The sequence below is a fragment of the Diadema antillarum genome, unplaced genomic scaffold (assembly GCF_040938485.1).
Source record: "Diadema antillarum isolate AM-2024a unplaced genomic scaffold, OU_Dant_1.0 seq00001602_RagTag, whole genome shotgun sequence".
NCBI classification, from domain to species: domain Eukaryota; kingdom Metazoa; phylum Echinodermata; class Echinoidea; order Diadematoida; family Diadematidae; genus Diadema; species Diadema antillarum.
The window spans coordinates 528541-553956 of NW_027272316.1; the positions used below are offsets into that span (position 1 = coordinate 528541).

A 25416-nucleotide genomic window follows, 5' to 3' on the forward strand; every position below is an offset into this window, starting at 1 on the left:
CATCGTGGTGACAAAGACGACAGCAGTGACGACAACGATGACTTGCCCCTAGCAGTATTGATCAAGCCAGGTATATACAGAAAAAAAAACCCAGCTACGGTAAAGTGGTAGAGAGTAACGTGCTTGTAATTTCCCTCTTAAAAAAAAAAAAAAAAAAATCATTGACAGATATTCAATTCCATTAACATCAGGGACAAGTTCATTATACTATTTTGACTGCATATTCTGAAGTTCTTCCAGAGCATAATTATGATAAAGGACTAGAGCTTGGTCAAACCTATCGAACTGCTTGTATTATGATTTGCTGGAAGAAAACATTCTAAAAATTGCCATTGTTTTCGAGTGATTTGTTGCATACTCTTTCAGGAAAGAACCACATAACCCAGCCCAGACAACATGGTAGTGACAAAGACGACAGTGGTGACGACGACGACGACTTGCCCCTAGCAGAATTGATTAAGCCAGGTATGGAAAGGAAAATTTGAAATAAAAATTAAAACACATTGCACTATACCAATTTGTAATTGCCTAGCTTAAATCTTCCATGGATGTTGATCACAACAAAGTGCAGGTCTGGATTTGAGTCATTCTGGTCAATGAAATATGATAAAAATGAACATAACCAACTACCGTAATGCTGACGAGCTGCCCTTGGCAGAATTGACTGAACAAAGTGTGTTTATATAAATATAAATTAGCACACACATAAATTTAAATGAGCGTGAGAATTTATCTGCATTATTTAAAATACTTTTAGGGACAGGTTCATTATAGTATTCTACTGCGTATTCTAAAGTCTTCCTGAGCATAATTATGATAAAAGACTAGAGCTTGGTCAAACCTATCGAACTGCTTGTATTATGATTTGCTGGAAGAAAACATTTTAAAAATTGCCATTGTTTTCGAGTGATTTGTTGCATACTCTTTCAGGAAAGAACCACAGAACCCAGCCCAGACAACATGGTAGTGACAAAGACGACAGTGGTGACGACGACGACGACTTGCCCCTAGCAGAATTGATTAAGCCAGGTATGGAAAGGAAAATTTAAAATAAAAATTAAAACACATTGCACTATACCAATTTGTAATTGCCTAGCTTAATTCGTCCATGGATGTTGATCACAACAAAGTGCAGGTCTGGATTTGAGTCATTCTGGTCAATGAAATATGATAAAAATGAACATAACCAACTACCGTAATGCTGACGAGCTGTCCTTGGCAGAATTTACTGAACAAAGTGTGTTTATATAAATATAAATTAGCACACACATAAATTTAAATGAGCGTGAGAATTTATCTGCATTATTTAAAATACTTTTAGGGACAGGTTCATTATAGTATTCTACTGCGTATTCTAAAGTCTTCCTGTGACATAATTATAATAGATAACAAATGACTAGCACTTGGTCAAACCTATCCAATTGCTTGTATTATAATATACTTAAGAGGAAACATGAACTAAATGCTAGAGTTTTCTGTAACATTTTTTTTTAAGGAATGGATGACATTAACCAGGCCACTGAGCCCATGCAACTTTCTGAAGACTCAATTGAGAAATCAGTGGGAACAGCCAATGACAAGGATGGTGGAGATAAGTCACCTCTATCAGAATTGACCCCAAAAGGTACTCAATTAAGATTAAGAAATGTTAACCAACATATAACTTGCGAATAGCCTGAATGAGAGATTAAGAGTGGATATACAATGTTCAGAAATTATTATTGACAGAAGCACAACCGTTTCACAAGCATATGCCAGAGTTCCGGGAATTAGATAAATGTAAATGGCTTGAATTCAACTTGTCATGCTGCTTGAATAGAAATTATATATCTACAGTCAAACCTGCCTTAGCGGCCACCTCTCTATAGCGGCCACCTGTCTATAGCGGCCACTGAAAAATCCCCCCGAGAGAAAAGCCATGTTAAAGACCCTGTGTATAGCGGCCACCTGTCTAACGCGGCCAGCGGCCACAAATTTTGTTTCCCGCGGTAGATTTTAACCTGTCTATAGCGGCCAAAAACCCGATGGAGCCGTAGCCGAGCTGATAATTCTGCTTTTTAGCCGTGCCAGTCATTTCTGGGCAACATTCAGTGATCGCCACCGTTGCATTCATCACTTATTCAGTCACAGTAATGCACTAATTCATGACTGTGCACATGCTACATCTAGTGTACTGTGCAACAATTTCATAAACACCGGCATTGTTCTAGATATGCATGATACACACGTGTGCATACGTACACACATAAATGTACATGTATATACAACGATGATTCATGTACATGTAGGCAATGCACACAAAGTTGGATTACCTGTCTATAGCGGCCACCTGTCTATAACGGCCACTTTTTCCGTATCCCTCGGGTGGCCGCTATAGACAGGTTTGACTGTATTTCATTTACAAATAGGCCTGTATGACAGTATATGTCTTGACAAGAAAATATAATTGACACAAGTTCGGGTAATTCATCTACAATTTTGTTAGATTCCATTTATGATGATCCATTCGATGTCAAATCTGCAAACCCTAGTGATATAAATGTGATTATTGTATGGAGTCTGGAAACTGAATTAAGGAGCAAGATAGCCAAGCAGACACGATAAAGAATTCATGTATACGTTCTTACAGTTGGAATAAATATCACATGGTTATGATATCACCAACAAAATATTGTTCACATTTTGAAAGACAATGAAAGGAAATAAGTGGCACATGTAATTTTTCGATGGCTACCCCTTTTGTCTGGGGAAAGGGGCTTTCACAATTGGTTGTGCGATCGCTATTGCCATTATTTCTTGATAGTATACTTTGTACAGGATCGCAAGCGATCACATGACCGATTGTGAAAGCCCCTTAATTAGCAGCAGTGCGTATGATAACAAATTGCTAGCACTTCGTGAAACCTATCCAATTGCTTTTATCATAATTTGTTGAAAAGGAAACATGAACTAAATGCTAGAGTTTTCTGTAACATTTTTTTAAAGGAATGGACCACATTTACCAGGCCACTGAGCCCATGCAATTTTCTGGAGACTCTATTGAGGAAGCGGTGGGAACAGATACTAATGACGAGGATGGTGGAGATGAGTCATCTCTACCAGAATTGACCCCAAAAGGTACTCAATTAAGATTAAGAATTGTCAACCAACATATACTTTGCGAATAGCCTGAATGAAAGATCAATAGTGGATATATATGATAAGAAATTATTATTGGCAGAACGCACAGCCGTTTTATGGGCATGTGCCAGAGTTTATGGGAATTAGAGAAATGTAAATGGCTTGAATTTAACTGGTCAGGTTGCTTGAATAGAAATTATATATTATTGCATTTACAAATGGGACTGTATGACAGTATGTGTCTTAAAAGAAAACAAAATCGACACAAGTTCGGGTAATTCATCTACAATTTTGTTAAATTCCATTTATGACCATCCATTCGATGTCAAGTCTGCAAACCCTAGTGAAATAAAATTATTATTGTATGCAGTCCGGAAACTGAATTAAGGAGCAGGATAGCAAAGCAGACACGATACAGAATTCATGTATACGTTCTTACAGTTAAATAAATATCACATGGTTATAATATCAACAACAAAATCTTATTAAAATTTTGGAAGTGAATTAATATGAATAAGTGGCATATGTCATTTTCCAGTGCTACCCCATTTTTCTTGGTAACGACGGTGGGGTATTATTTGTGTGAAATATAATTTTATGTATTACTTAAGCCACGAGTTGGTAACAGTTAGTTAAAACAATGTTGGCTGTCACATTCTACGTAATTACCTAATTCATGGTCATAAGGGAATATTGATTTGAAAGTGTAAGATAAAACAACATACAAGTCCTCTCTAACATATCGGGCGAAGAGGTTATAATTTCATTAGTGTGAAAACATGAAAATGAATCTGTTGTCGAAGACTTGAAGTAAGCCATCTCCAAAATGGAAATGAGCCACGCCCCCTTAAAACACAAGTGAGCAATAAGGCAACTGACATTTGATAATGTGTTTGGAATCATTCAAAGTAATTAGTTGTTTTACTAAAAAGAGGCATTTGATCAATTGAATGGAAATATAAATGAAAAGTTAAAGTGATTGGAATTCGGCAACGAGTGTTAACTTGTTTTCCATTTTAGGTACTTTCTTGGATATAAGTCAAGCATTTCCTGAGTCGTTGTATGAACTGCAACAGGGCCTACCTATGTTCTGTTGTAATAGAGGATGTACTCGTGAAGTTTACCAGGAATGTATGACATGTTGGAAGCTGATCTGCTATGAACATTTTGTCGCAAAGGATCCTTGCAGTTGTCACGATGGCAAAGCTTGGGAGGTAAGAGTTAGCACGTTAAGTCTAAGCTTTAATTTAAAAATATCAAAAAGAAACTAAATACTAACAGTTCACCAATAATTCCGCGTGAGGTTTCACATACTTGACATAGTAGACAGACCTTGACATACTATTGTTATTTTCATGAACTTCTCATAAAAAATATTGTCATGGTGACTTACAGTAAGCTTGGAGCTCGTTATTCAATATACACATGCATACATGAACTTGAATGTGATAAACATTGCCAGTCAATATTTATTCTAATTCTTCAGAGACTGTACCACAACATATGATTATTTCTAATGTTTCTATGTTGTAATCAAAATCAAACAAAAACTTAAGTCAATGGAAATGAACTAATATTTCTAATATTGATTTCTTCTTGCGAACAAACTAATGCAGATAGCATAAGAACTAAACAAGAAATCTTCAACACTTCGTTCACATGTAAACGGAAATAGTGTCGGAATTGAAACCAGATATGTTTTGATGCATTGTGTGTGACTCGTACTAATTATAGATAATTAAAATTGCGTTTAGTTCTTTATGAGAATTAAATTTCAGTTTGATTCTGATATATATATATATTATATATATATAATTATATATATGTAGGATGTTACAGACTTCGAGCGAGAGCGAAGCGACCGTGAGCAGCAAGATCCAGAGGTCTCACTTAACCATGCAGACTTCGAGCGAGAGCGAAGAGACCGTGAGCAGCAAGATCCGGAGGTCTCACTTAACCATGCAGACTTCGAGCGAGAGCGAAGCGACCGTGAGCAGCCAGACCCGGAGGTCTCACTTAACCTTGATGATGCTGAACAGCAGAAGGTAATACGGATTTTTTTCTTCTCTTTCAAATATAAATCAGTGTGACAACAAGCAATCACACAATTAAAGACATATCGTCCTTTTTGCAGATCAGCAGAAAACCATCCAAACATCTGTAAACCCTAGAGCATGGTGGGCAGGTTGTATATTCAAAATGTGAAATAGTTAAATCATGTAAAATTCAAATAATGCACGTAAACAGTGCATGAGAGATAGTCTTGCTCAGACACTTGGAAGTTTTGTTTCTTGAAATAATAGTTATCTGTGTGTAATTTAAATTACAAAACACATTATGAACATAATGTACATTATAGAAGACATTATTCAATATTTTGTAAAAAGTAATTAAAAAGGACTGTGTCAGAGACTAATATATTTTTTCGAGGTTCGAAAAAATAAATTCAAATTATAACGGTAGTTTGTACTTCACAAATGAAGACCCTACAGGTCTAAAAACTACACAAAGGTTTTTGTAACAGTGTCTTCTTCATTATATACCTTATTGTTTTACACCAATTGTATACACAAATTCAATGCAAAAGGGACATAATGTCTTTAAGGCTCTCCTTATCAGTAAGTCCTCTAAATCACAAACTTATTAAAACAATCATATCAATTGTGCTTGTACTAGCATTTTGCTTATTTCTCCTGATGGCATAACGGCAATTGACTAAGCTCCTTCAAATTTAGCCAGGCAGAACGATAGCAGCCTCTTCCCGTGTTTTGAATAAAAGCGATATTTTTTATTCTTAATTCATAGATTTGTGAATTTATAACATAGTTCCCTGAAGACAGCATGGGCTTTCAGTTAAAACTATTAACATGTCATCACAGGCACCTTCAAAGCTTTTGAAAGGCTAATGAAAACTTTGCTAAAAATTTAACCCCCTTTTTGTATTCTCTGTTTCTTTTTGTTTTACTGAGTCCAGTTAGATATTCAGATAATGCTCTTACGTTGGCTTCTTGTCTCCATATATCACTCGAAGGATGAAATAAATGAGACGGAGCAAGATCAAGGTGACCGTGACTCCCTCGAGCATCAAGAGGGTCAGCATACCCAACATGAAGATAACATGCACGAGGTTCAAGACAGTCAGTCTGAGGTGATTATATGATATAAAAGGTGTCATGAATTATGATAATATGAGCAGTATTTCAACAACAAAAATCTCTGTCAAATCATTATCTACACTTAGTAACTGCTTATTTCGGAAAGTGTGATTGGCTCTTCATACACGGGTTATGTACTGTAGTTCAATTACAGACTTGCAATAGCTTACAATCAAGTCCATTGCAAACGCGCCAGAAATTTAGTTTCTAAATTCTAAATTCCAAAATTCGCTACAACTTGGGGCACACAAGGATCAGACTGGTTCCACTGTATGGAATAATCTCCTTTTAGTTAGATAAACTTTGCTCTTCATCAGAGTCCTTTAAAAGTAGTTTAAAACTCACTTCTTTAATGCTACCTTTTGATTACCCATGCCTTGTATTAATAATTTACTTTCTATCTTACTCTTCTATTTTCGCGTGGAGCATTCTACAGAGTGGATTTGCCGCATTACAAATCTCATCAATCATTATTATCATTATTACTTACTGTTGCAGAATTTTAGGGAAACTAATATGAGAACTGCCTCGTGCCGTTTTTTCGACCTCTAATTTACGTCTGTAAACTCGCTGAAAAACGCATACGTTTTTAGACGCTAAACGGCTCAGTGTAGGACAGTACCTTTGTATTCACGAAACATGGCCCATATCTAATATTGACTTTTCACTTGCATATTGACATGTTTCTGTGGATTATTTTTGAACCTTCAGTATATTCCCACTTTTTTACAATAAACTTATGAAACAAATTTCCTTTTTACATTCTGTGTGCTACTTGTAGCAAGGAGAAAGAAAGAGTTAATCATGTGTTATTTTCTATTTCAGAAACGTGAGAGGAAGAGAAAACGGAATCCAGAAGAATGGAAGAAAAGACAGCAGTCAAGAAAACGTAATCGGGGAGAGGAATATGTTGTACGTAATAAAACAATCCCTGCCAGAAAGATAGGAAAGAAGTGTAACACAAAATGTCCCCATAAGTGCTTCTCTAAGTTCTCTGATGAAGACAGGAAAACATTGTTCGAGGATTACTGGAAAACGGGCTCCTACACCCGTCAGCGAGATTTTATTCATCACCATATTTCTCGGTCCAAAGCAATACCTAGAAAAAAGAGAAAAAGTCAGAAGCGAGTGCGTCACATGTACAAATACCATCTCCCGCTCACATCACAAAGGGAACGAGTGTGCAAACATTTCTTTCTCAGTACTTTGGGAATTGGTTCCAAGCTTATTGAGTATACATTGAAGAAGTATGAAGGCCCGTTTGCACGAGAAGACAGGAGGGGAAAGTTACCGTCAGTGAACAAAACTTCAGAAGAAGATGTTAAAAAAGTATGTGAACACATTGATTCATTTCCTGTTGTTGAATCACATTACTGTCGTGCGTCTTCAAAAAGGAAATATCTGGACCCTTCTTTAAGCGTTTCCAAGATGTACGCAATGTACGAATCGTCTGTATCGAAACCAGTTTCCTTCGCAGTGTATAGAAACATTTTCAATTCCCAATATAATTTGGGATTTCATCATCCGAAGAAAGATGAATGTAACACATGTGCTTCATTCAATAATTCAACTCCGGAAGAAAGGGAAGTTAAAGAGCAGAACTACAAGAAACACATTGCTGAAAAGGAAAGTGCAAGAGAAGAGAAACAAAGAGACAAGGAACGAGCAAAGATCGATCCAATCTTTAGCTCCTTTACTTTTGATCTTCAACAGGTCTTGACTACACCCTATGGCCAGACATCTTCGTTCTATTACAAGCGGAAAATGTCTACGTATAATTTCACTGTATACAACCAGGCTACTGCATGTGGAAATTGCTTTGTCTGGCATGAGACTACAGCGAAGCGGGGAGCATGTGAGATTGGCTCATGCCTCTTAAAGTTCATGCAGTCACTTGATCCTGATACCACACACATAAGTTTCTTTTCTGACTGCTGTGGAGGCCAAAATCGGAACAGAATTATAGCTTGCACTTTGCTATATGCAGTTCTGCACACTAATGTTGCCATCATTGACCATAAATTCTTGATCAGCGGACATACTCAAATGGAATGTGACGCGATGCATTCCTGCATCGAAAGGAACAAAAGGGGAGTGACAATCCATCACCCCGACCAGTGGATACCAGTTATTCAAACAGCAAGGAACAGGAATCGGTATGAAGTTACCCACATGACGAAAGAGGACTTCCTTGATCTGCGTCAGTTGACAACACCCTGTGTGAAGTACATGAAGAAAGACAGGGCTGGCAATCCCGTCAACTGGTTGAAAATTCGTCAGATCCGCGTACAGAGGACAGACCCCTCTGTCATCAAAATAAAGTATGATTTCAACGAAGACTTCGTAGAAGTTCGCGTCTCGGGCTCAAGTCGAAGAAATGACATGCGTCTGCCTCTGTTGTACAAGCAACATCTCGCCCTCTCAAGGGAAAAGAAGCAAGATTTGCTTAGTTTGTGCAAGGACAACATTATCCCATCGATGTATCACAGCTACTATGAAAACCTCACGACAGAGGTACAACAGTCTCAGAGTGATGAATCCGAGGAGGAGGAAAATGATGGACACATGCATCAAACATCCGAACAGTGAATCATATTGTAGGCCTACTGTTGTGGCTTGAACACAGACGACAGTACAATAACCAGCTGTAGTACTCTTGTGCATCGTTTGAATTCTACACATCTTGCGACTTTGACATTTCACAGACATGATCCAAATACTAGTATCATTAGTTGTATACAGTGTTTGGTGTATTTAGGGAAGTCTGCAAAAGGACTTTCTAACTTTAAGGCGGAGATACACATACAGTATATAACATGAGCCAACCTGATGTCTGCATTAGAGCCTATTAGCATATGAAATGGAACTGTAGATTTCATACTGCCTTACTTTGGTAAAAGGAATCAAGAGACATACCATCCAAATTTGAGTAATTGACGTTTTTATATTACACCTAATGTGCTCTTCTTCCAAGTCAAATTTAATGCACAAACACTCACCTTGCTCAGAGATATAATAGGTTATACATTGTGATATTCCATTGATGCCCTTGCAAATTTGAGACACATTTTGGTCATTACAAGGAGTATCACTTTTGTCGCTTACTTCGTTTTGCCCAACTAGGGCACCACATTGAAGGGAGAATGCAATGACTTGGACTTGGACATTACTTAGATTGAACACGTAGGCCTGTACTTAGAAAATACAGTAAGTATGTACACATTTTTGGATGAATTAAAATGTATTCTAGGAATTCTGTTTTTCCATTGGTAATTCGAAATATTCAAAATTAAGTGCAAATAAGGACACTAACAATAATTACAGAAATACCTGGTATAATGTGTGCTTGTGTGACAATTGTATCATAATAAATTACAAAACGAATTGAATCGAATCTGCAAATCCTCAAACCTTGGGAAATTTGAATACATGTCTTCTTGTATTTCAAAATATTCCGATGAACTTGATGAGATTTGGGGTTTTTCGCCCAAAGTGAAGAAAATTTATGCTTAATTTACACTATTATCTTTATTTTTTGAAATGTAAGTATTGGAAGAATGTGACATGCCCTGCAAAATTACAAATGTGTTGTTTGAAAATTGATTTCTAAGTTGCAATTTGAAATGCCACGATTTCACTTTCTTAGACTACTTTCACAACATAACTAATAATTGTGATTAGCATTTGGATATTCTGCGATGCAATGACAGCAAGGAGAGCATGAATTCATATTAATGTAAATAAAGGCAAGAACAGTAAAAAAATGTCAACAAGTTTTGAAAAAGTATCATAGTTAGAGACGCGAGTATATACCTGGCAGAATGTCATCACAAGTCCTGCATAGATGCAACACTGTGTATTATTCGAAATGTATTAATCTAATTGTCGATTTCACTTTCGTAACTATATCTGCACAGCATGAACAAGAAAGTGAATAATATTTTGATATTTAGCATTGTTTCATATTTTATGCCTCCGCCAACGAAGTGGCCGCAGGCGTTATGTTTTCGGGTCGTCCATCCGTGCGTATGTCCGTCCCATTTTGTTTTTTTCAATATCTCAAGAACCGTGATGGTTTGACATCAAACTTAGTATGAGGGTATATGGGGGGGGGGAATAATACTTTGGTTCGATTTTGGGGTCATTGGGTTAAAGGTCAAAGGTCACAGAGGTCATTTTGCGGAAAAATGAGGTAACTTTGAGAAAATAAATAAAATGAATTTAATTGTATTAACTGCCTTAAAGATGGTTCGTTCCTTGAATAGCTATGCAACATCGTAAGTTGATTAAAATGTAATTTTAGACAATCTGAAGCTTTCACGTTTGGAATCTTGATGTATACACGCAAAACATTATGCCGTTAAATTTCAAACGACCTTTTTTCATACCTCGAAACAAATATTAGTCTGTATTACAGTCCCTATTTGTAATTATGTAATGATGTGTGAAGTCCTTATTTTTACCATATTATTACAATATTTTCCAAAATATCTTCTACAATAATGAATAATATGTTCAACATTTGTTTTTTTTTTCAAATTATACACAGAAACCTATTATTTCAACAAATAAACATGTCAATTGTCTGAGCAAGAACTATCAATCATGTATTGTTTATGTGTATTATTTGAATTTCGCGTGACTTATCGACTTCAAATTTTGAATATATAGCTTAAAAGTGTCATGTCAGGTAGACCGATGCCGCAATTTAAATGTTAATTGGCTGTATATATATATATATATATATATAATAAACTCATTTGAACATACATGGTGTTTGATTTGATTTCATTGTTGGTATTTCATTGGTCAGCTACATTAGACCATTAAAGCACAAAGATAGCTTTGATAAATCTGAAAACCTTTGAAAAATACTTCTCAAAAAAATTGTAGTATTAATTTTGATCATGATCATTGTGCCAAGTCATTGAGCAGTAGTAATTGCTCTAAATTTCTTCATTAATTTCTAAATAATTTATGTGAGTTATTTAAGAATGGTCTCGAGGGCATTCGAATGAATACATGCACATTATCAGCTATAGTTTACAAGGTGTAACTATGAATAAATCGTTAGTCTAATATTTGTTCAAAGCGTGAAAATTATTTAGAAACACTTGCGAGAATGTCTTAAGATATAAAGAGCAAGTTCTATTTTATTTTCTGTTTTTCATTCCCAAAACTATCTCTGTGCTTAGTACCAGACCACATTTAAAATTTTCTCGTACAATATACATGTATTATCTATGCGTAACTCTTGTTTATTTTTTTCTTTAAAAATTATGAATTATGTACCAAATGAAATAACCAATGCTGCAAAATTTTATCCCCTTTTGTCACGGGCAAAATATGTTGAAATAGCTTGCAGGAATTATCTAAAGGCAAAATAAGCTGCAAATCCTTAAATTGGCAACATAATTCTATACACTGTTGTAGGTGCAAATTGGCAACTTTTTCGATTGGAAAGGATTGCCACATGTTTTTATGCCATATTGTATACACAAAGCATACATTTTCATAGAATTGACTTAGAAATGAAGAAATTTATGTTGCTAATTTTAATACTAAAAAGCGATTGATGTCCTCTTAGGAATGTGGTCTGGTATGCATGGGGTTAATGCATTTCTCACAAATACAATATATTGAATCCTATAATTTAGAATTTTCCAGTAATAAAATGGGGATAAGGCCCCACTACAGTATATAAAAGACACGACTGATAAAGCCTAGCAGTTACGTTAAAATCACTATTGGGTACAGACAAACTTAATGCACACATGTTATGGAGTGACAGTACCCTTTCAACACCGTCAGTTCGTGCGATGTTAAATGGCAAGAAGGGGTTATCGACGCGCGCTTTAGCGTTAACCCCTTTTTGCCATTCAAAAGCACGCGAAGATATGGCTGTATTAAGGTTACTAATGGAAAAATTGTAATTACTCAAAGATTTAATGAGGATTATCGCTGAAAGTACGCTTGTAAAGTAATTAATCGTTAATCTACACTATATATAAGAAATGAAGGAATCAACCTTGATTAAACCCAATTTTGAAGCCAAAAAACCTTTAAAGTCGATTATCTCGAAAACTTTTTTCGCGCAGCCCCGCGTAGCTCGGATGCGTTAACCCCTTTTTCCATTGAGGCGACGACCTGTGGACGTACAGAAGACAGTGCTCTTCTTTGTATAGCGGTTGGTCTCGATTCAGAAGTACAGGGATATAACAACGAGACCAAATTGGTTTAAAAATCATTTTATTATGACTAAGCTACTCATTTGGAAAAGCTATCATAGCTTGATAAGCATATCTATGCCCGACAAACAAAATGACACCAAAAAGGTATTGCCACCTCAGATGGTACCAATATCTGGCCTGGCCCATGGACTACAGGAGAAGCAGTGCTTATAGATAGGGGCCCCAGTAATGCTTAAATATTAATATACATGTAAAACAAAACAAGCAAAAGAATCAATATACAATATGTACATTTCACGTTTGTACATTTGGTTTGGTTGGAATGGGAAAGGGAAAAACAGCATGCATATATATATATATATATATATATATATATGCATAGATACCATGGAAAACAACAGCAAAAATCCAGGAGAGACTTATAATAAAGAAGAGCAGAAAACAAGGTGAGTATGATTGGAAAGGTGGGAGTATATAAGCAATAGATGGACTGTAGACGTAGTGCTCGCAAGCAATGATTTTCATTCATGTGAGTACAAAGTGTGAGTAGGATGACAGTAGATTTGTCAATTTTGCCTCGGAAGGAGCAAATTAAAGGACAATCTCTTAAATCGTGATAAAGTAGTATACTGTACTATGCTTTATGTCTTCTGGAAGAGCTTTCCATAGTTTGGGGAATTTTACTTGGAATGAGTTCAGGGCTAATGTGCGTATATGCCTTTGGTTGTCGCAGTGAATTTCTCTGACGGGTATCATACAAAATGAACAGAGCTATTTAACACGAATAAATCATTTGGTAATAATCCAGCATGAAGCTTATACATGAAAACTAGAGAATTAAATGATATTGAATCAGTAATGGGTAATACAGTGAGATGAGAAAACGGGTTACTCGTGTGGGCATAGATACAAGAATTAGTTGTAACTTTTTTGAATTATTTCTATTTTTCGAAGTTGACTTTTGTATGTGTGCCCCAAATAATATTACAATAATTCAAATGTGGCGTTATGATACTATTAGTGTATGTGAATATTTTGTTTACAGGTGTGAGCCCTGTAGTCCAGATAAGATTGTTGTTGTTATTTGAATTTACTAGTCAATGTACCCCTGGAGTGCTGAGTCAGCCGAAGTGGGTCATGGGGGGGGGGGGGGGGGGGCTATGATGAAGTACATGTATCATGTTTGTTTGGCTTCAGCCAGTGCCCAGAAATCCTCTATGGGGATTCCCCCAGAAATCGTCAAGGTCACTGCCCAGGTCGAAAAAACCAGTTGATTCCAGTTAAGGCAACTGGTTTCAATATGGAAATTGGAATGAGTGACTAGAAATCAACTGGTATCAACTGGTATTCATTCGACTGGTATCAACTGGTATTCGTCCAACTGGTATCAACTGGAAACAACTGGGAGCCAGTTGACAAAATTAATTTTGTATAGAATTATTGATGTATAAGTGTTTCGTGTATGTGAAGACATTGTTAATATCTAACCTAAGATTAATCCTACAGATAGGCTAGTCTTAAAGCCTATACCTACAACTACATTTATGCTTAGCCTACATCCTAGACCTAGTTAGTACCAGGGATATTTCATTCATATATATAGGACTACAGTGAAACCCCGTTATAAAGAGTTCGGTTATAACGAGGAACCGCTTTTAACGAGGTGATCGCGTCGGTCCCGTTTTCCTTTACATGCAAACCTATGGCAGAACGAATCGGTTATAACGAGTTCGGTTATAACGAGATTCCGGTTATAACGAGGACAATTTCGGTGCATCATGATAAAGAAAAACATAAGCAATTTGATCGGATATAACGAGGTCCCATTTCTTGACTAAATTGTCGCTTTCAAACACGCGACAAACGAAACATTGAAAACCGAATTCACGCTATCCACGTCTTTTTCCCGTTTTGCAGAGAACCGTTCCTTCCATTTGTTCTACGCAATAAGACACAAGAATGCCTTCCGATGTTCCTACTGAATTATTAAACATAATCATTCGATTTTCTTTTTCGCGAGATACGCGTGCGTGACGAGGCGAAAAAAAAAAAGATAACGCATTCAAAACTTTTCATGTAGCGACACTTGTGGCAAAAAAAGGACAATTAGAATGCGTGTGCAACTCATCATTATATCCTTTCCGTTTTTAGTTCTGAATTCCAGTTCTTTTGCTGGTTAGCAAATATGAGTGTGTATGATTAAAGCCGAAATAATTAATGAAATCATCACGATCCCGCTGAGTGACAGTAGCGTGAAATTACTTAAAAATTTTGAATAACGCATGTTAACCTACTTAATCGGTGTTCAGAAAAAGAAACCAACGCATTTATTTAGTATTTAGTATTTATCTGATAATTTTAGTATGAGTGTGTGTGATTGAAGCCGAAATAACTGGTGAAATCATCGCAATCTCGCCGGGTGACCGTAGCGTAAAAGATAGTTGAATAACTTAATCGGTGTTCGTTCGGAAATAGAAACAAACGCATTTAACAGTTCAAGAACGGAATCAATGTACAAATCGCGAAGATATTTTCGGAAGAAAATAAAGAACGCATTTTTAATCCCTTCGGACGCAACGATCATACATTGTATAAAATTACAGCCGAAATGATTCATGAAATTATCGCATTCCCGCTGGGCACTAACAGCGTAAAATACCTCGCAAGTTAACGGTATACAACGCATGGATGTTACCCTGAAATCATCGCGATCTCGCCAGATGAAAGTAGCGTAAAAAAGTTGAATGACGCATGCTAACCTGAATCAGAAAAAGAAACCAACGCATTTATTAGTTTGAATAGATCTGGGTTTGTTCATTATTACAATTTTAACACTGCACTTCACAAAGAAGATTTTTCTTTCTTTCAGAAAGGTCTACCAGGTAAAGATTTGCGTAAAAAGGATCACAACCTTCCACATTCAATCCTGTCGCATATTTTTCAAGAACGGATGTACAAAACGCGAAGAGATTTTTGGGAAGAAAATAAAGAACGCATTTTTAATCCCTTCGGGCGCAACGATCATACGTGGTACAAGATAACAGCCGAAATGATTCATTAAATCATCGCCTTCCCGCTGGGCACTCATAAGCGTAAAAATACCTCGCAAGTTACGGTAAACAAGGCCTGTATGTTACTCTATCTGCGCTGGTGTTTAGAAAAACTTCACAAACAAGAATTATTACAATTAAGATTTAACTCATTTCAGCCCTTACTTTTTCGTCTAATGCACAAATAATTTCCCTTTATTCTCTCAATAATAATGATCCATGATTGTGTAATAACAACGCAAAGGATGTCGTTAGGTTTCATTTATGATGTCGTGCTTATGTTTTTCTTTGTTTTTTATGCGTACGGATATAACGAGGTACCGGTTATAACGAGGTAATATCGCCGGTCCCATGGACATTGTAATAACGGGGTCTCACTGTATATAGCTGTAATGATTTAAGACATGGTTACCAAGTAGATTAAACTTTTATTATAAAAATATGAAAATACCTTATCAGAGGTACAAGTTGAAATTGTGAATATCACGGCAATAATATTAGATAAATTTCTAGTGCATTTCAGACATTTGTGAGTTTATTTAGATCTTTAAAAAAATTAATTTAACAATATTTTGTCATTTTCACGAAGACAATTTGAATAGCTTATGAATATTCACGAGCAAAGAACAAGTAGAAACCAATAAACCAACTGGTATCAACTGGTATTAGAATTTCAGTGATTTAGTGGGTTTTAATCTGGAATGAAGTCAGTTACATGGGTATCAAATTTGTGTCAACTAATTTGCACACAAACCGACACACACACAAGCACACACACACACGCACGAACTGGTCAAAATACAGTCTGTCAGTTAAAGTGTCAACTGATCTTAATTGGTTCCAGTTTCATTTAGTTGAAATCATTAAGAGTTCAATCATGTCAAATGTTTTGTTTAATTGTGTTTTGTTTACTTTTTAATTCAGTTTTACTTGATGAACTAATCGAATTCAAAAAAGTAGACTTCAGCTTGTGTCAACTGGTACACAATGAGACATGAACTGGTATCAACTGGTATGTACCAGTAGACTTGTACTGGTTTCAACTGGTAAGCAGTGCAACTTCAACTGGTATAAAACTGGTACCATTAAGACTTCAACTGGTACCAGTAGACTTGTGCTGGTTTCAACCGGTAAGCAGTGCAACTTCAACTGGTATAAACTGGTACCAATAAGACTTCAACTGATACCAGTAGACTTGTACTGGTTTCAACTGGTAAGCAGTGCAACTTCAACTGGTATAAACTGGTACCAGTAAGACTTCAACTGGTACCAGTAGACTTGTACTGGTTTCAACTGGTAAGCAGTGCAACTTCAAATGGTATAAACTGGTACCAGTAAGACTTCAACTGGTACCAGTAGACTTGTACTGGTTTCAACTGGCATGGTCAAATAACTGTTTTGCGCTACTCCTTGGTCCGACCTTGGCCAAACTTGCTGGAAGCATATAGTAGGCCTACACTTGGGAAATCCCCATTGAGGATATTTCTGGGGGAAATTATGTCATACCAAGGAGGTACTAGGCGAGCTCGCCTAGTACCTCCTTGGTCATACTGAGGTAGTTTGCAGGCACAAACCCTTGTTGGTCGTATGTAGGAGTCTGCATGCGCCAAGACTAATACACGCACCACTACCCTGCAGCCGCTTAAGCTTCAACACAGGGCCTATGGGACAGTGCCGAAGTGGTGCATGTAGTAGTCTTGGCGCAGACTCCTTTTACGACCAACAAGGGTTTGTGCCTGCAAACTAATATAATACTGAGGTGCCACTGCATGTTCCAATGCAGCCAAGGTAGGAAAAGTAAGAAATCAATATAGCGCCCTCTATCGGGTGTCTGATTATTGCAACTGACGTATAATGATAATGCATCACACAATGACCTCACATATTCCCGCAAAAGTAAACCAATAAGATATTGATAGCAATAAACAACAAATTAGGCGTATACAATGTTCATGTTATCAGTTTCAATGTAGGCCTAGTCGAAATTGCTTTTTTTTTCTGAAGGTGTCAACCAACCTTCCGTATCATGTCGTCTGTAAGCATATACAGTGTTTGTTTCATTTTCCATCTAAGCAGATGGCTGCAACAGCTGGTCTTCTATAGGGTCCAGTTGGATTTCAGGTGGGACCACTTTACCGGGTTAAACACTCTGCTCTTTGCGATGAATAAATAAAGTGGGATCTTTTGCGTGCATGAGTTGTGACTCTGTCACACATGGGACCTCCATTTATACGTCCTATCAGAGAGACATGTGCCTGTATATTCCTTTTCATGAAGCCCGAGTTCACATTCGTCAATGAACAGGTGGACCACTACTGCAAAATAAATGATATTCATCATAAATCCCGATATATTCAAAGCTAAATAAATAAGACCCCGTTTACAGTGCGGGGCTGGGCCAAGCCGCGGCCGAGCCCAGCCTCAATTGCGAGGCCGGGCCCCGCAATTTTGTCCGTTTACACTGCTTTCAATATTTTGTCGTAGTGGCGCTCTGCTTGTAAACAAACGCAATTTGGTATTGTCTGGTTTTCAGACCCTTTGCCAAATGAATTCCGTGGCGACGAAGTCGCCGTTCGGGCGAAGGCCTTTGCCGAAGGAAAAAAATCCTTTGCACAACAAAACCACCTTAAATATACTAGTTTTCGACGTTGAGGGGGTTAATATCCTGAACAGCGAAATAGTACAGGCAGAGGGTTTGGAAGCCAGACTAAAATTGGCCGCGCATTTGGCCCAGTTTGCGTTTACACTGCGAAAAGGCCGAGACCACCTCCAGAGCGTGGCCAAATGCGAGGCCAATTTTGGCCTCGCATTTGGCCTTTTGCGCGTTTACGCTGTCAAAATGGAGGTGAGCTCGGCCGCGACCGAGCCTCGCACTGTAAACGGGGTCAAAGACGCACATACACGGCCCTAAACTATCTAAATTCCGGCCTTCTTTTAAATTGAATGCAGCTATTTGGAACATGGTTGCCTATTCACGAATTTGAATGACCGACGAGATTCCGTCGCCAGCTTGACATGAATTTGAATGCTCATTGCTCTTGGCTGAAATGCGTGCTCCTCTCTTGAATTTAAATGCTCCGACAGTAAATTTGAATGCTCCGATAGTGAATTTGATAATGCTCGGAAAGTGAATTTGATTGCTCCGACAGTGAATTCGAATGCTCCCATTGTGAATTCAAATGATCGGATTTTGAATTTGATTGCGGATTCAGTGCTGCGAGCGTGGAATGCGTGAAATTGAACGCTTGGAATAGGAACTTGAATGACAAAAGTGTGAAATTGACCGGGAAAACCTATATATATTATATAGGGAAATATGCGGGGGATGGTGTGGAAGATGATCTGCCCTTTCCCACATGAAGGAGATTTTGTATTTTCAGACTTGAATATCTCAGGTATGGTGCACACTGTTGGTGGATAAAGGCCTAGTATTCAAGGCAATGAGCTGGGGGAGGATGGAGGAGGTTGACACCCCCTCCCACACGAGGGAGCTTTTGCAGTTTTATGATTGTTATTCAACGGTTTGGTGCTTGGTGAGAAAATCGTCAATCCTCAAAGAGTAGATAATTCATATTGTCTGTACCTCTAATCCCTCCAACACGAGGGAGCTTTGGCGCTTTCAGAATTGAAATGAAAATAATTATACTGTCTAAAAATATTTGATGGAATGTTTGGGAAATTCTTAATGGAAGGGGTATAATGTAGGGGAACTTTAGGAAGGGCATATCATCCTTCGTGAGGAAACTATTGCATTTTGTAAGTGAAAAATATTGTTGATGACATATTCGGAAAATTGTCAATCTCAAAAGTGTACAAAGTTTATGGAAAGGGGCCGAGCGAGGGAGATTTTGCATTTTTATGATTGCAATTGAACAATAAAGTGCATATACTTCTGGTTGAATATTTGGACAATTTTCCATTTAAAAAAAACTTGTGTGTTTTTTCCCGCATTTCAGGAATTATTGGGGGCAAAATTATACGTTTGCCTTCAACATTTTCAGGAAGGGGGGGGGGGGGGGGGACTGCCCCTTTGTCCCCGTAGGATCGACGCCCTTGCATATCATCTCTAGGTTCCCGTAGATATTCCTGACTGAGTCATCATCGTTTGCTCGATAATTCAGAAAATGGGGGGGGGGGGGGCAGGGGAATAATTCTGGCGATTTTGTTTTGTCTTGTCTTTTATAGATATTTGTATCTTCAATTCGATATTTTGCTTGCGAGCGAAGCGAACGAGCGCTTGAGAAAATTACTTACACCATGGAGTCGTGGACCTATATAACATGGACTTTTCACGGCAGTCTTTCTTTGATGTAATGATCGTCACCGACACCTGATTATGTGCATCATAATGAGTACATTCAGGTGTCTTGATAATAACGATTGTGTAATCATGTATCGTCACTAACAAAAGAATTGTTTCCCTCATTTCAGTCTTGTTTCGCTGATGCGCCTTTTTTCAGACGGAAATGTCTTTGAATAAATACAGATGATGAGGAGCAGCAAACCTGAGATCATTACAAATTTTGTGTCAAAAGATGGGTAATTGCTGATTCGCACATTTTCGCACAAGCATAAGACCTTGCCTAATGGCAAGATATATCTGTTCTCTACCATTACCGTCTCTTTTTTCTCTGGAATAAGCTGGAGAAAAGTGAAATATTGAGATCACAATTGACAATCATTCTGCCAAAATGTTAGCTTTCTTTTAAAAACTGCCTGCTTCTCCCAAGCGAAATTGTTTGAGGTATGATTTCCTAACATACAACGCAACTGCACATTCACTTTATTTGATTTTTTAGTTATTTTCTTCTGCGCATATTGTTTTAGATTTCTCGAATCTCCGTCTTGTTCTTCTCCCGGCTTGCTGGCGGTGACGATCATGGGATCAAAGCAGTGAAGCATGCTAAAAATGTCTTTGTGGCGCTTTTGAGATGTACGGGAGCATGAACTATTGATTAACGATACGGTGAATGTCCATGTGTATTAGGTTCATGCTTATACAAATCCTAACAGATAGAATACATGTAGCTCTCACTATAGGCATGCGTGCGATTAAACGTCATGCAGTATGCCAAAATCGTTACAACCACATTTCTTCTCTTTTCCATTTTTTTCAAATATCAGGGGGATGATTGCACAGGCCTCCCCTCCTCCGCCCCCTCCCTCCCCTCGGATTTACGCCCATGGTATGTAGGGCCAATGTGTGTGTGTGTGTGTGTGTGTGTATACGAGGTGTGTCAGAAAAGTTCCAGGACTGGTGTCATAAAAGATTTATTTCAAATCCAAACTACAAACTAAGAGGTTTCTCCTTCAAAGTAATCTATCTTGAGTATGTAACTGTGATCTTAGCTCTCTACAGCAATCAGATTTTTTTCTACATAATTTTATATACACATCCTCTGTTTCACGTCGTTCCGTATATAATGAACACAAACAACGGACAAACTTGAAGTTTCTGGTAAGATTGGGGAACTCTGTAAGAAGTGCTGAAAGTGCTGCAGCAAGTCTACGAAGACAAGAAGATGTCACGCTCATGTGTTTTTGAGTGGTGCAAGAGGTTTAAAGAAGGATGAGAGGACGTGGAATATGACCCCGGGAGCAGAAGGCCCTCAACGACTAGGACTGAGGTGATGACTGGTAATGACTCTCCCTAGCAAGTCTGGTTTGGTTTCAAGTTTAAGGCGCTTGATGATGTCCTGGCAAAGCTACATGTGTCGATTCTTCTGGTCATCACTCGGGAGTTTTGGCGCCATCTTTGTGTATGCGCATGTCCAGATCTTCAGTGAGAATCTTCCAGACGCTGTCCCGATTCATGCCTAGCTCATTTGCCATTATTCGAAAAGTCAGCCGACAATTGCCATGCACGATCTGCCTGACGCGCTCAATGTTGACTTCATTCCTGGTCGTTGAGGGCCTTCCGCTCCTATTGCAAAATTCTGCTGCCCGATTGTTAACTTTTACTAATAAGTTTGATTCCATGTCACCACTTCCCCGTTCCTTACATTGGTTGCCTGTAGAAAAAAAGGATTATTTTCAAGATTCTGTTATTAGTACATCATTCAATTCATTCTTTTTCCCCAATATACATACGTAATTCTGTTCAAAAATACAATCCGACACGAAGGTTACGTTCATCATCAGATGCATTCTTACTCCAAACACCCAGAGTAAAACATGGGTATGGTGATCGTGCTTTTTCCGTTATGGGACCAAAATTGTGGAATCAGTTACCTCTTCAGTTAAGGGAACTGTCATCTACAGAGTCATTCAAATTATTATTATTATTATTATTATTGGGGTCATCTTCCACGTTTTCTAATCCTTCTTTACTCTTGCACCACTCCAAAGCACATGTGCATGACTTGATATCACCTCCGTAGACTTGCTGCAGCACTTTCAGCGCTTCGACAGAGTTCCCTAACCCTAGAACCAGAAACTTCAAGTTTGTTCATTGCTCTGTGCTCATTGCGGAACGATGTGAAACAGAGGATTTGTGTAGAAAAAAATATGATGGCTGTAAAGAGCTAAGATCACAGTAAGTCCTGTATGTTACATTACAGATGCATATACTTTTATGTCAGACTTCCCTTTAAAAAAGAAAGAAAGTATAGATGTATAATATTATTGAAACCCAGTTGTCGTCTTGTCATGTTTTGTTTTGTTATGTTTTTTTTTTCATTTTTGTCTTTGTTCTTTTTTGTTGGGTGTGTGTGTGTTTGTGTATGTATATTTTATCGTCTCACATAACCCTCTCTTTATCTTTCCTTTCCACCCCCTCCCTTCATTCCTATCCTTGTTTTTATGTAAATAATCTCCCTTCACCCCATTGCACATAGCCTCCCTTGTTTATTCCCTTGTTTCGTTTGAGATTGTGTTTTTTTTTTCTTCCACTATGTATGCATATAAAATACATGTATTTTTTTCCTCTCTTTTATTCCTGTGGGACCTTGTCTTACAAGCTATGCTTCATTAAGGTCTCCTTGTTTGCCTTTCTCTAAATATTGTTACCCTTTCTTATCATTTCACATACACATGTAATTATATATTTATGTATTTGCAAAATTTTAGTGTTAGTTGTTGTTGTTCCTATATACTCCTGAAAGAAAGTGTCAATGTTATTGTTATGTTATTGTTATATTGCTTATTGTCGGAAGAAAGACAAATGAATAAATAAACTTGAAACTTGAAACTTAAACATACTCAAGATAGATTACTTTGAAGGTGAAACCTCTTAGTTCGTAGTATTGGCAGTGAGGTGTTACAGAGATGGAGTGGCAACTCTTCGTAATTCATGCAAACACATGTTTGGGTTCAAGGCGTTACAATGGAATGTCTAGCATTCCACTACGCTTTGAAGTCATGCTCGGCACCGCTCTAATTGCAAGACGAAGTTCGGAGACGAAGAACCGTTTCACCTTTCGTTGAATTACAAGCTTTATTTCACCGTAAAATTTTAAATGAAATACTCGAATTGATTTAGAATAGTTTAGGAAAGAATTCATTGTTATAAACATGTATTTCTAGTTTCTTCGTAATGCGCAAATCAAAATGAAATGAAAATTAGGCCCTCTTAAAAACCTAATATTTTTCTATAATGCGCACATTTCCGCATGTTAGTTTTCTATATTTAATCTGGTATATTTTGATCTTTCAAATAAAGTACTCCGCTTAACTTTTCTGACACACCTCGTATATATATATATATATATATATATATATATATAATTATTCATAGGTTTTCCCACCTAATTTCATCAGATTTTCATTCGAATTAATGAAAAGACGTTCATAGCAATAACCATTATTTTGGTCACTGCTCTGTTCTCGAGGTTCATTTTAGTTCTTTGAGCATTCAGTTTCGTTTCATGTCATTCTTTTCAGCTTCTACTTCATTCAATTTAGAGAGAAGTTCATTCAATTTAAAGACTCAAAGTTAACATTCAATTTCGCGCTAGCTGGATAGATGCTCAATTTAGTCCCAAGTGTCAATTTTAATTTCATTTATAGGAACACAACTTCGCACTTTAAAGTTTTGAATTCAATTAACATGTTTCTATGCGTTACATGTGCGTGTCTCTTTTTCACTGTAAATATTGGACTTTAATCATAATTTCATTTTCATTTCCAAGTTTCATTTAATCCGTTAATTTTAATTGTGTTGTATGCATTTCTTTCCTGTCTATCTTTCTGCCACGTACATTTTTATCCTCTAACAGTATGGATGTAACATTTTAAGGAATGGCCATATCTCAGAATTTCTTGTATGTCCACATCCATATTTACATTTTTTTTAATTCCATTCCTATCTTCCTCGTGTTCAGACATTAATTGCCACAATCGGCTCAGCTGCAGACCTGTTTCAGCTAGTGTATCACCAAAGATATAGTCTTGCAGGTTGTGAATGCTTCAACCACTAATTCTGTCCATATTCGATATGATTATTTTATGTATACTCTACTCTATAGCAGCAGCTGAGAATTGGCTTTTTTATGTTTTTTATTTGTTTCCTTTTGTTGTTGTTGTTGTTGCTTATTAGCTGAACAAACCTGTAAGTGGCATTAGAAATTTTTATTTTTTTCTGAGCTCCCCCACCCCTCCCCTTTACGGAATTCCTGGATCTGCCCAAGGGGGTTTAAGAGAATGGAGTCACAACTGTCGTATTTCCTTTGAAGTCACGTTCGATGCCGCCACTCGAAAGTATTTGAAGCATGTGGCAAACTGGATCTGCCGCGCAGATAGGAAGACAATTGACTCATGTCTCCTTAGGCGTTTTCACATCAGCCCGATAAAAATCCAAGCTCGAGATATTTTCCAATTTCCCAAGTCAGAAAATAGCGCGCTATTTCGAAACATCGGGCTGATGTGAAAACGCCTATTGCATAATCATCAGCCTCTTTCTAACGAAAATATGTCTTTGATGGTCATTACTTTTCGCCATCCCTACTTATAAAAGATAGGTGGTATATAATGGTAAAGACACGGGAATGCGCGAATAGAAATTGTGCAAAAAAATGATAAAATGAAAATGAAAATTACTCGACTGGCCGTGCCCGGCCACAAATCTTATATATCTATTAAAATAGAATTATACTCGAAGATTATTCCATATCAGTTTTATTTGGAGGAATTAAGTGGGAAAGTGATAAAACCGGGTTTCCAGGAGGATACAGTTTTCAACACTTTCACATGATACAGCTCTGATTTACACTTTTGCACATATTTCTTGAAGGGATTGACCTATGTTTAATGAGTTTTATCATTAGGTGAGATTTCGTTTCATTTAATAGATACACAAGCAATATATAGCCAACATTAAGTTAACGTTCAAAATGAATCTTCAGATTGCTCAGCAAGACGGCGGCATCAAACCCCGTCACCAAAGGCACAGATGCACCTGTGGAATTCTTTTGTACATCAATAGAAAAGTGACAACTGTTTAAATAATTACAGCCAGTTGTAACTCCATGTCTTAAACCTCCTTGATCTGCCCCTGGATGAGTAACTATACAAAAATCACCGTCACGAGTGCCCATTATTAATGTTGTAAATGTTTATTAACATGAATTTGAATTTTCTTAGCCATAAGTTCACGGGGGTGCTGATGCGAATTTAAATGCGTTGCACGAGCCTTTTTGATTTTAGCGTCCTTTTACACGTTTATTTGAACAATTCATTAATAGCATGCTGATGAAATTATATCAAATGAACTAGTTACCTTTGTGAATGTCGATCTCGGTGATCATTCAAATTCACTTGAACGTGAATGATCGCATCGTTAAATCGAATGCAAATCTTATGAAATTGGGAAACCTATCATTAAGGATGGAAAGTTAGAAAACAAAAGAGAGAGGTAAGATGACGAAAATAATTTATGAAAATAAACTACATGTATAAGCAAGC

At 37.3% G+C, this 25416-nt stretch overlaps 1 protein-coding gene across 1 annotated transcript; it reads left to right on the top strand.

The window, feature by feature from the left end:
- Window positions 1-2886: 2886 nt before the first annotated feature.
- On the top strand, window positions 2887-6781 carry LOC139711006 (uncharacterized). Its single transcript, XM_071622921.1, has 4 exons — window positions 2887-3117; window positions 4141-4334; window positions 4950-5165; window positions 6152-6781. Exons 1-4 carry the CDS (start codon window positions 2988-2990, stop codon window positions 6278-6280), a joined length of 669 nt encoding a protein of 222 aa, XP_071479022.1. The 5' UTR covers window positions 2887-2987; the 3' UTR covers window positions 6281-6781.
- Window positions 6782-25416: the final 18635 nt, after the last annotated feature.